At 45.8% G+C, this 12,626-nt stretch overlaps 1 protein-coding gene across 1 annotated transcript in view; it reads right to left on the reverse strand.

The window, feature by feature from the left end:
• Positions 1-10,469: 10,469 nt before the first annotated feature.
• The window catches only part of GINS3 (GINS complex subunit 3), a 14,952-nt gene continuing 12,795 nt past the window's right edge, over positions 10,470-12,626 (reverse strand). The window contains exon 3 of the mRNA XM_017502580.1: positions 10,470-12,118. Within this exon, the coding sequence (XP_017358069.1) occupies positions 11,888-12,118 (231 nt within the window). The 3' untranslated portion in view covers positions 10,470-11,887. The remainder of the gene's footprint in view (positions 12,119-12,626) is intronic.

Below are 12,626 nucleotides of genomic sequence, written 5' to 3' on the forward strand. Positions count from 1 at the left end.
GCTAAAGGCTCTCAAGACTATCTGTATGGCCCGTCCTGGGCTCACACTTGTGATGATCTAATAATGTCCTCCCACTCCCTGACCTCCAGCTCTACCCGTAGAGCCAGCTCTATCACATTCACCCATCAGAGGATCTGCTCTCTGCCTCCTCCCCACTCCCTCATCTCCTGCCACTCAGGCCTGCTTTTCTTCCTCAAATCAGGCCAACCAAGCCACACGCCTCTCACCTTTTCCTGCCCCCAGGACCTCCTCTCACTGCCTGGAATTAGGACCTCCTCTGAGCCTTCACCCACCCAGCTCTGCATCTTTCCTCAGAGAGCCTCTTCTTGAACTCACTATTTAAAGGTCCCCGAAAGCTGGGCAAAGTGGCTCACATCTGTAATCCCCATGATTTGGGAGGCTGAAGTGGGATGATTGCTTGAAGCCCGGAGTTCTAGACCAGCCTGGACAACATAGTGAGACACTGTCTCTATAAAAATTAAAAATAAGGACTGGGCGCAGTGACTCAGGCCTGTAATCCCAGCACTTTGGGATGCCGAGATGGGTGGGTCACCTGAGGTCAGGAGTTTGAGGCCAGCCTGGCCAACATGATGAAACCCCGTCTCTACTAAAAATACAAAAATTAACCGGGCATGATGGCACACACCTGTAATCCCAGCTACTCGGGAGGCTAAGGCAGGAGAATTGCTGGAATTCAGGAGATGGAGGTTGCAGTGAGCAGAGATCACGCCACTTCACTGCAGCCTGGGCAACAGAGAGATTCTCCCTCAAAAAAAAAAAAAAATTAAACATTAGAAAAATTAGCCAGATGTGGTGGCGCACACCTGTAGTTCTAGCTACTTGGGAGGCTGAGTTGTGGAGATCGTTAAGCCCAGGAGTTCAAAGCTGCAGTGAGCTTGCCTTGTGCCACTGCACTCAAGCCTGAGTGACAAGCGAGACTCTGCCTTTATTTACACATGCCCCTTAATTCACCTCATATATCTTACTGCAATCCCGTTTGTAGTCTGCCTTGCCCCTTACAGTGTAAACTCCACAGGGCAGGGAGGGATGAGCATTCTGCTCCCAACCTCAGATCCTCACTGGAGGGGCGAATGAATGAGTGCGATTAATTTCTGCTGTCAGTGAAATTCACAGCAGCAGAGGCCAGAAACCAGCCAAGCCTGCCCTGCAGGGGACTGGTTGAGCTGTGTGGCCTCTGCTTTCTCTGACTCTCCCTTCCTCCGGACCAACCATTAACGGCCCATCACTTGTTTTGAGCAAGGCAGTTGGGGGTGAGGCAGAGAGGAGGAGGCAGGGGAGTTTTGGCAACAGCCAGAGCTGCAGATTAGACACATATAAGCAATCCAGAGAGCCACACAGTGTTCTGCCAACTGAGATACCCAGATTAAACAGACCAAGGGCCCCTGAGGCAAAATGCCACGCAAAATAACTTTTCAAAAATAGCAGCTTGCAATCTCGGGAATGAGCACGAGTTGTTGATGACATGAGCGGTGTTTTGAAACAAAAAGAGAAGTTCTGTTTTTACTGCAGATTAATGGTTATATGACTTAGGCATAGGTTGGGCCAATTTTCACAAAGGAGACACTTAGAAGTGGAAGTGATGGCGAGTCCTATAGAAACTGTGTTGGGAGGACCAGGACTGAAGCGAGAGACGCCTGACTGTGCAGTGGGAAGAGGACTGCCCTGGCCTGCACTGTTGATCCTTGCACAGCGTAGCAGAGCGGGGAAGAGCTGGATCTCAGGATCAGCCCGACCTGGGTTCTAGCCCTGGGCCCAGCACTGGTTGCTATGTGACCTTGGGCACACATTTAACCTCATTGAGTCTATTTCTTTCTCTGTAAAATGGGGATAACAATAATTTATCTCTTAGGGTTTTTGTGGAAATTTAATGAGATAATACATATAAAGTGGTTATCACAATGGCTGGCACAGAATAAACTCTCAATAAATAATAGCTACGAGTCACATTACCTCTTTGGGACTATTTTCTCCTGTACTAAATAAAAGATCAGCCAGGCATGGTGGCTCACATGTGTAATCCCAGCGCTTTGGGAGGCCAAGGCGAGAGAATTGCTTGAGCCCAGGTGTTCAAGACTAGCCTGAGCAAAATAACGAGACCCTGTCTCCACAAAAAATTAAAGAAAAAATAATTTAGCCAGGTGTGGTGTTGCCTGCCTGTAATCCCAGTGATTCAGGAGGCTGAGGCAGGAGGATTACTTGAGGCAAGTAGTTCAAGACCAGCCTGGGAAATACAGCAAGACCCTGTCTCTAAATAAATAAAAGAAGCCAGGTGTGGTGGCAGGCACCTATGGTCCCAGCTAGTCAGGAGGTGAGGTGGGAGGACTGCTTGAGCCTAGGAGTTCAAGGCTGCAGTGAGCTATGATCCCACAATTGCACCATAGCCTGGTGACACAGCAAGTCCTTGTCTCTAAGGAAAAATAAAGACACTACAAAGAAAATTAAGACAAGCTACAAAATGGGAGAATTTTGCACTACAGATAACTGACAAAGGATCAGTATAAAGAACAACTATATTGGCCAGGAAGAGTGGCTCATGCATGTAACCCCAGCACTTTGGAAGGCTGGGGTGGGCAGATCACCTGAGGTCAGGAGTTCACCACTAGCCTGGCCAACATGGTGAAACCCCGTTTCTACTAAAAATACAAAAAGCCAGGTATGGTGGGCACCTGTAATTGACTCGGGAGGCTGAGGCAGGAGAATTGCTTGAACCTTTAAGGTGGAGGTTGCAGTGAACTGAGATGGCGCCACTGCACTCCAGCCTGGACAACAGGCTCTGCCTCAAAAAATAAACAAAAAATACATTTGCTAGATATAAAAACTAAGGCAGTAATAAATATAAAACCCAGGATAGTGATTACTCTGGGGATAGAGGGTGGCAGAGAAACTATGCAGGAGGCAATGATCATGTTCTCAACTTAAATTGGTGGAAGTTGGTGGGTGTTTATTGTGCTACGTCACTTCATAACATACAGACATGTTATATACTTTCTTTGGCATGTAACAAATATAAAATAATAAACAGTATATATATATTTTAAGACCAAGTCTTGCACTGTCACTCAAGCTGGAGTGCAATGGCACAGTTTCAGCTCACTGCAACCTCTGCCATCAGGGTTCAAGAGATTCTCATGCCTCAGCCTCCCAAGTAGCTGGGACTGCAGGCGCATGCCACCCCACCCAGCTAATTTTTGTAGTTTTAGTAGAGACAGGGTTTCACCATGTTGGCCAGGCTAGTCTCGAACTCCTGACCTAAGGTGATCCACCTGCCTTGGCCTCCCAAAGTGCTGGGATTATAGGCATGAGCCACCGCACCTGGCAAAAAGTATATATATATTTAACAGCCTGGAATAGTTCATCCTTCTGGGCCCCTTGGACTCTAGACTCTGATTTCTGGGTCACTATGTAGCAGTTCCCAGTTTAGAGAGATTTGGTAACAACATCTCCACAGCCTCCACCATGTGGCTACCCTTGTATTAGTTCCTTTGGTTTCACAGCGAATGACTGTCAGGGGCTTGAAGACATAACCTCTTTTGTGTGAGGTTTGCTCTGAGATGTGAGTCCCTGAGGGAGCTTGCCACAGCATGTGGATGATATGAGGGGGTGGGTATGCATGAGCTGTAGTTAAGCAAAGCAATAGTTTCATCTCCATTTAACTCAGCTGAACACTTTGTTCCTTCCACAGATACATATACAGTAACCTGTGACACATTTTCTACTTTTTTATTTGAAGTGGCAGAAGAGCCTTTTAAAATCACAAAGGCTCTTTAATATTTTAAAAATTTAATTAATTGATTTACTTTTTGAGACGGAGTCTCACTCTGTTGCCCAGGCTGAAATGCAATAGTGTGATCTCGGCTCACTGCAACCTCTGCCTCCCAGGTTCAAGCAATTCTCTTGCCTCAGCCTCCCAAGTAGCTGGGATTACAGGCTCACACCACCATGCCTGGCTAATTTTTGTATTTTTAGTAGAGATGGGGTTTCACCATGTTGGTCAGGCTGGTCTCGAACTTCTGACCTCATGATCCACCCCTCTCGGCCTCCCAAAGTGCTGGGATTACAAGCATGAGCCACCACGCCCGGACCCTGATTTTTTTTTTTTTTTTTTTTTTTTAATTAGCCAGGCATGGTTGCACATGCCTGTAATCCCAGTGACTCTTGAAGGGTGAGGCAGGAGGATCCCTCGAGGTCAGTAGTTCAGGACCAGCCTGGGTAATAGAGCAAAACCCTGTCTCTAAATAAATAAAACAAGCCAGGTGTGGTGGCATGCATCTGTAGTCCCAGCTAGTCAGGAGGCTGAGGTGGGAGGATTGCTTGGTCTATGGAAATAAGAATCTTTGAAAATGGAGTTAGGGTTTCAGCTTTTATTGATTTCTTTTAAAAGATGCTTTAATCATTGAAGAACCGGATTTTCACTCCTGGCCATACACAAACATGGTGTGTTTTTTATATGGCTCTCCCCTCCCGAAAAGTCTTTGAAATGATCTAGGAATTCAGCTGGTGGGATCCTCTGAAATGTGGATCAAGGTCTGAGCTGGTTCAAAACCTGAGAAAAGACCTCTTGGACTGCTGAACTATTTAAAAAGAAGCATGCCGGGCATGGTGGCTCATGCCTGTAGTCCCAGCTACTCAGGAGGCTGAGGCGGGAGAACGCTTGAACCTGAGAGGCAGAGGTTGCAGTGAGCAGAGATCGCACCACTGCACTCCAGCCTGGGAAACTGTCTTCATCTTAAAATAAATAAATAAATAAAAAGCAGCACATTATTTCATGTTTGCCTAGCATCTCAGATAAAGAAATCAGAGTGAGTGAAAGGCTAAATTAGAAAACGACAGTGTCCTTTGAAACAGTTTTTAAAATGTTCTGCTCCTGAACCAAGGAGATAGCTGAGTGCCAAGTCCTCTTGGTCCTATTAAGATAAGGCCCCTTTCTGGAACAACCATCTCATTTCTCTCCTCAAGTGCTGGCTTTTAATACCGGTTTCTGCCTCCAGGCTAACACGCCTCAAAACAAATCCCAAGCACACTTTCCCTTCTTTTTTTTTTTTTTTTTTTTTTTTGAGGCTGACTCTCCTTCTACCTCAGCCTCCTGAGTAGCTGGGACCACAGGCATGGCACCATGCCCATACTAATTTATTTATTTATTTATTTATTTATTATTATTTTTTGAGACGGAGTTTCACTCATGTTACCCGGGGGGGTGCAATGTGTGTGATCTCTGTTCACTGCAACCTCTGCCTTTTGAGTTCAAGCAATTCTCATGACTCAGCCTCCCCAGGAGCTGGAACTACAGGTGCACTCCACCACGCATGGCTAATTTTTGTACTTTTTGTGGACTCAGGGTATCACCTGACCAAATATATCCTTTTCATTGAAATTTCCACTTTTCCGCAGTACTTGTCACTGACAGAAAAGAGCCTGTGATTTTACTTAAAACTTTATTATTCTTTCTCTCTAATGGCAATAACTTGATTTTCTCCCCCTTCCTCTTCTGGCACTCTAGCTAATTTTCTCTGTGTCTAAATGAATTTAAAACAAGCACGGCTTTCTATACCAACATGATTAAGTGTCAGCATAGCTCTGAAAATAGTGCCTGGGAGCTGCCAGTGTTTCAGAATTCATAAGGGGGCACATGGAATCAGCTCATCCTGCAAACATCTCCCACCTGTGGCTCAGGACAAAGAAAAAATCAGGCCGGGCACAGTGGCTCCTGCCTGTAATCCCAGCACTTTAGGAGGCTGTAGCGGAAGGATCACTTGAGCCCAGGAGTTTGAGACCAGCCTGGCCAACATGGTAAGACTTCATCTCTACAAAAAATAAAAAAATTAACTGGGCATGGTGCCAGGCCTGTGGTCCCAGCTACTCAGGAGGCTAAGGTGGAAGAACTGCTTGAGCCTGGGAAGTTGACGCTGCAGTGAGCAGAGCAGTGACAGATGGTGCCACTGAACTCCAGCCTGAGTGAAGGGAGTAAGACCTTGTCTCAAAAAAAGAAAAGAAAGGAAAGGAAAAAAAAGAAAAGAAAGGAAGGACGGGAGGGAGAGAGGAAGGAAGGAAGGGAGGGAAGGAGAGAGGGACAGGGAAGGAAGGGAGGGAGGGAGGGAGGGGAGGAGGGGAAAGAACCCAGAGTTCAAGCTTTTACAACCCTTTCTGCTCCTGTATCACCCTTGAGAGAGAAGTTTATTTCCAGGCTTAAAAAAAGTTTGATTCTCACATGACTTGTATGTCTCCTTTTGTACAATAAAAATTCTTCCTTGAGGACATTTTCTTTTCTTTGGACACAGGAAAGCAAACAGGTAGCCCAGGAGTACAGATTCAAGTGCAGCAAATGAGGCACATAAGAGAAAGTGTCACTTACTGAAGGGAAAGTAGCCGGGTGTAGTGGCTCACACCTATAATCCCAGCACTTTGGGAGGTTGAGGTGGGTGAATCACTTGTAGTCAGGAGTTCAAGAGCAGCCTGGTCAACATGGTGAAACCCGTCTCTACTGAAATGCAAGAATTAGCTAGGTGTGGTGGTAGACACCTGTAATCCCAGCTACTTGGGAGGCTGAGGCAGGAGAATCGCTTGAACCCGGGAGGCAGAGGTTGCAGTAAACTGAGATCGTGCCATTGCACTCCAGCCTGGGTGACAGAGTGAGACACTGTCTCAAAAAATAAAAAAAAATAAAAGAAAGAAAAGCAGATATTCTCTCTCTTCTTGATGTGCTTACCAGGAGTTTTGTCCTATTGCAAGCTCCAACTGGCCCCAGTGTGCCTGCCCCAATGCAGTGAAACCTTTCCAATAAGCTGAATTACTGAATTAATGCTGCAAACAGTCTGATGCAGTTTTGCTTTAAAAAATGATTGCCCAGGCCGGGCATGGTGGCTCAAGCCTGTAATCCCAGCACTTTGGGAGGCCGAGGCGGGTGGATCACAAGGTCAAGAGATCGAGACCATCCTGGTCAACATGGTGAAACCCCGTCTCTACTAAAAATACAAAAAATTAGCTGGGCATGGTGGCGCGTGCCTGTAATTCCAGCTACTAAGGAGGCTGAGGCAGGAGAATTGCCTGAACCCAGGAGGCGGAGGTTGCGGTGAGCCGAGATCGCGCCATTGCACTCCAGCCTGGGTAACAAGAGTGAAACTCCGTCTCAAAAAAAAAAAAAAAAAAAAAAAAGATTGCCCTCTAAGTGCAATGTGGGACTTTGGATTGGATTCTGAAACAGGAAAAGGACATTTATGGAAAATCTGGTGAAATCTGCATAACCCCCGTGGTTTAGTTAGAAGCGCTGTAGCAATGTTAACTACTTAGTGGTGATAAATGTACCATGGTTATGTAAGACGTTAGGGAAAGCAGAGTGAAGGATATATGAGAACTCTCTGTCTTACCTTTACAACTGCTGTATAAATCTAAAATTATGCCTAAAATAATAAGTTTGGCTGGGTGCAGTGGCTCATACCTATAAGTCCAGCACTTTGGGAAGCCAAGGAGTTTGAGGCTCAGGAGTTTGAGACCAGCCTGGGCAACGTAGAGAGAACCTGTCTCTACAAAAAATTAAAAAGATTAGCTGGCATGGTGGTGCATGCCTGTAATTCCAGCCACTCGAGGCTGAGGTGGGAGAATCGCTTGATCCTGGGAGTTCGAGGTTGCAGTGGGCTGAGATCACACCACTGCACTCCAGCCTGGGTGACACAGCGAGACCCTGTGAGAAGAAAAAAGAAAGTTTAATGAAATGATGCCACTTTGTTGATTCGACTTGACCTTGAAAAAGCAGATACAGAAAGAAGACCTCTGCTTCTTCGGGTGTCCTCATTTGCAGCTTTCCCTAGACCACAAGGCTGGCAATAGGACAGTGGAACCCAGGAGGAGGATGCTGCTGTGCTAGAGTAGGGCTGCCTGGCAGGCAAGTTGCGTCTGGCTGCACCGTCTCCTTTGATTAACTAGGCAGAAAAGCAGAAGCCTCGAAAAACAAAACAAGCTCCAACCAAGGCGGGCGGCACCTGTCACCTGTATTAGTCATTTGCTCTCAGGAAAGGAGTGACTCTACATTTTTCCAGACTTGTCCTTGATTCACTGTACATTTTGTTACTATTAAGGACAAGAGATTTACTGCTGCTCATTCAAAAGGATATTATCAAGAGTTAGCAAAACACACACACACACACACACACACACACGCACACACACAGAGTTTGCAAGAGAATTCCAACTTTCAGATACTTTTCCTTATGTTTAGAGCATTCACTTAATTGTCTTTTAAACAAATATTTCTATGTGTACTCAATATTAAAAATTTATTGGCTGGGGGCGGTGGCTCATGCCTATAATCTGAGCACTCTGGGACCGCAAGGCGGGAGGACTAATTGAGCCCAGGAGGTTGAGATCAGCCTGGGGCCACATACAAAAAGTAACCAGGTATGGTGGCACATAAAGCCCGTGGTTTAGTTAAAAGTAAGACGTTAGGGAAAGTTGAGAGCCTGTAATCCCAGCTACTTGGGGGACTGAGGTGGGAGGATTAAGGCTGCAGTGAGCTGTGACTGGGCCACTGCATTCCAGCTTGGGTGGCAAAGTGAGACCCTGTCTCAAAAATCAAAGAAAATGACATAAAAATTTGCCTTCACTAGATAACGAATGTTGACATTATATTCCTTAGACTAATTCTTATAGTTAAGCATCTACCTTACATTTTATAGATTTTTCTCCTGAACACAAAAATATCTGCTTTGAAATATATATATAGCTTCTGCAGTTATTTTCTTTTACCAAGGTCAGTTTAAAATATTACATTTTCACATAGACACAATTGTTTCGAGCATAGAGATAAAAAGCTCTCTTGGGGGTTCTTGAAGGATAAGGGGACAGAACAGACAGACGCAGAGTGGGACTGACTGCTGTTTGAACTTGTGTCACTCGGTGCTTCTGCGTGCCAGTTTCACTAGTTCAGACACAGTATTCCAGAAACTTCGGGTTCAGTGGTGCGGAGAGATTAGCACACTCTGTAAGATGCTCTGTCACCAAGGCTGGAGTGCAGTGGCACGATCTGAGCTTACTGGGTCCTCAGCAACCTCCATCCCCTGGGTTCAAGTGTCTCCTGCCTCAACCTCCTGAGTAGCTGGGATTACAGGCGTACACCACCATGCCTGGTTAATTTTTGTATTATCAGTAGAGACGGAGTTTCACTGTGTTAGCCAGGCTGGTCTCAAACTCCTGGCTTCAAGTGATCCACTCGCCTCAGCCTCCCAGAGTACTGGTATTATAGGCGTGCATCAGCGCATCCTGCACAAAGTGTGCTGGGATAACTGGGTAGCCTTTTTCTCTGAGATGGGAGGGTCTTGAGCAGAGAATTGACAGAATCTGATTTGCTTTTGAACAAGAACACTCTGGTTGCTATGGTGAGAAGAGTCTGACGGTGGGGTGGAGGGTTAATGCAGGGAGGCAGTTAGGGGGTGACCCCAAAACTCCAGGAAATAAATGGTAGGGGTCTGCCCTGACAGCACCGGAGGTGATGGCGAGGTGGCCAGATGCTGCAATGATTTGAAGGTAGACCCAAAAGCTATGGAGAGGGAGAGAAGGAAGGTCAGGGAGGACATAGCATTTTTGTCTTAAGCAGTAGGGAAGGATGGAGATGGGAAAAGATCAGAGGAGGAGCAGACCGAGGGGAAGGGGAAACATCATGCAGGGGGTTGGATACAAGTCTGGAGTTAGAGGGAGTGATCTGAGCTGGAGATAGGAATTTGGGAGCCATCAGCATGGAGATGGAGAGCCGTGGAGAGCCCACAACCACCCAGATCCAGAGGTCACGAACAGCAGGAGGAACCGACAGACAGAGCCTTGCCCCACTCCTGACTGCCCACATTGTCCCTGGGAAAAAGCTGCATACACTGAGCCTTCTGTCTATAACTAAGGCCACAGTTATGTGGGAACAGAGCTTCAGGGGAAAGGGCATGTATTTACTCCTTGGATTTTGAGAGCAATTTGGTATTTGGGTCTATTTGTTGTCTTTTTTTGAAAAAATAAGCTCTTGAAGGGACCAAATCAAAATCCAAATGACTGACTGGTGGGCTGCTGGGGAGAGGGGTAGTCTGAGGGTCCTGAAGACAGATCTGTAATTGAAAATGGGTTCAAAAGCCACGTGTAATATAATCTGTTCAAAATCTAAAACAGGTGCTACATTCTGCACGTGAATACCTACATATTTCTGATACATGGCCCCTGAGGAATTTCTTTTTGTTTTTTTAGGAAGTAGGAAAAAACGGCAGCAGACTTAGGGTTGACTTTAAATAAAAAGCTATGTGTGAAAAGAAGGATGCCAAAAGTTAAATAATATGCTTCTCTCGCTCCATGAATGGTTTCTGGGGCCCTGGCTATATATAAATGCTGCGGTAGTAATGGAAAGCTCATCTTCCTAGGACACAGCACACTCCTACAGAGAATGTACCTCCTATTTATGTGTACCACACAAGCAAAAGAGCAGCTGCTAAAACATGGATTTGTGCATTACTGTCAAATATGATCAAAGGCAAAATTCTGATAGCTTTGCTGATGATCTGTAATACCTGAGCGACAGAAAGAGTACTTATACAGAAAATATTCATGTGTAAAGCCAATCATTTATTTAGCACTAAAATCAAATTATAAAAATATCAATTCCAACTTAAAACAGGCATTTTAAAAGCATTTCCGTAGTTCTAAGTTTGCATTGACAATCTAAGTTTGCATCTGCACAATCTGGATACCCAAATCCCTTTATAATTCCCAATGACAAAGGCAATTTTTGCTAGTTGTGGGGTGTCAGAGGGGAAGCACTGATGCCTGCGAACAGTCTCACAGGCCCAGGGAACGCTGTTTCTTTCTCAACTTGAGGCTGCATCCTTGATGTCCAGGAAAAGAGATTTGTGCTTGCTTAATCAGGATCTTAGCAAATGGTCAGGGATCTTCTATGCAATAATGTTGCAACATTTACTGTAGAGGTAAAAATAGCGCAGTGGAGGCTCCTTGCCCACTTACATTTGCAATGTTAGATTTTGAATACAGGGCCTTTCATAGTCAGCTATCAAATCTTGACTTCGGGATGTAATGCAGGCTGGTGAACACTCCTTAATAACTACTTTGCAATTCCAAACGACTCCCTGACAGCTTTTCTAGACAGGGAGTGGAGTAAGTGTGCAGGTGTTCTTAGGCTCTCAGAGGCAAAACCAAGCCCAGTTTAACCATTTCCCTTCTGGGTTGACTGCTGAGCTATGCAGATTCCAGTTCATTAAGCACTAAGTAGAGAGTATGAGGCCAACGTCTTTGCTTCAGTAAAAGCCACGCCATTCATCTGCCTTTCCCTTTTCCTCCTTTATCTTGCCGACTGTTTCTGGAAACTGGGGTAACTCCCTGCAGGCAGGCAGCAATAGATATTTACAAGTCAGGCCAGCATGGTGGGGTGCTATCCTCTGTACGACCATGAGGAAGATGAGGCAAATAAGATAAGAGAACATTTTAAAAACGGGCAAAGATGACCCAATTTGTACCTGTGCTTTGTGGCTAGTGAAACTGTACCTCTGAAGCTGTCCAAACTCCTAGACACAAGGAAACCCGGTCGCAACTCTACTGTGATATGTTATATGGCAGTGATCCTTAATGAGGAAGGACTTTGATTTCTCCTTGGCTGTGGGCTTTTGGGTTAAAGGGCCTGGGCTGTGGGTCAGCAGAGTGGGACGGTCCTGGAAGACTGATAGGGGCAGGGATATCCACATCCTCCAGCATGTCCAGTTCCTTATAATTCCCTATGGCCACAGGAAATAAGCCATGAAATGGGACAGGATTCTGCTTCTGTACAAGGTCAACCAGCTCCTATCAAGAACACAGGGACGGATACGTCTACAAGGAGCCATCTGTGCTCTGGCCTTCAGTCTTCCAAATCAGTGAATTTTCTCTTCTTATAATTCTGAACGAGGTTGGAAGCTGTGATCTGAGAAGCCTGCCCCTTCTCCCAGCACTGAAAGTCATTCAGTCCTTTCTGCCCTGTTTGAAATAAGCCCCTCTCCATCTCGTCTAGCCTGGCTACCAACGCTGAAGTGTCTTCATTGTAAGCATTCTGGGAGGAGTCCATGATGCGGCGAAAACGTCCGATAAAAGTCTGGAGAACAAGGGAGTAAGAGAAGTCAGGGTTGCTCACACCCCACAAAGTCATATCCATTTTAATCTCAGAAGAATTAAATGGCAAGAAAAGAAAGAATGATGTGTAGGACTCAGCAGGAGGTCTCAATTCCCTCTAGCACTCAAGGAAGTTATTGCATATTGCCAAGCCTCAATTTCCTCATCTGTGAAGTGGATTGTTATGAAAATCCAGTAAGTTGTTAAGAAAACCAGTAAATACATGTAATGCACCTAGCCGATGGTTAGCACACAGTAGGCTCCTTGAGAAGCATCACCTATTGTTGTTATTAGTAGCAAATGCTTCTGTCCCAGGAGGTAGAAAGGATAGCTTCTTCTAACAGTAATAGCATACAAAATAATTATGAAAAGGCCGGGCGCGGTGGCTCAAGCCTGTAATCCCAGCACTTTGGGAGGCCGAGGCGGGTGGATCACGAGGTCAAGAGATCGAGACCATCCTGGTCAACATGGTGAAACCCCGTCTCTACTAA

This window comes from Cebus imitator, unplaced genomic scaffold, assembly GCF_001604975.1.
Source record: "Cebus imitator isolate Cc_AM_T3 unplaced genomic scaffold, Cebus_imitator-1.0 Scaffold297, whole genome shotgun sequence".
Lineage (NCBI taxonomy): Eukaryota > Metazoa > Chordata > Mammalia > Primates > Cebidae > Cebus > Cebus imitator.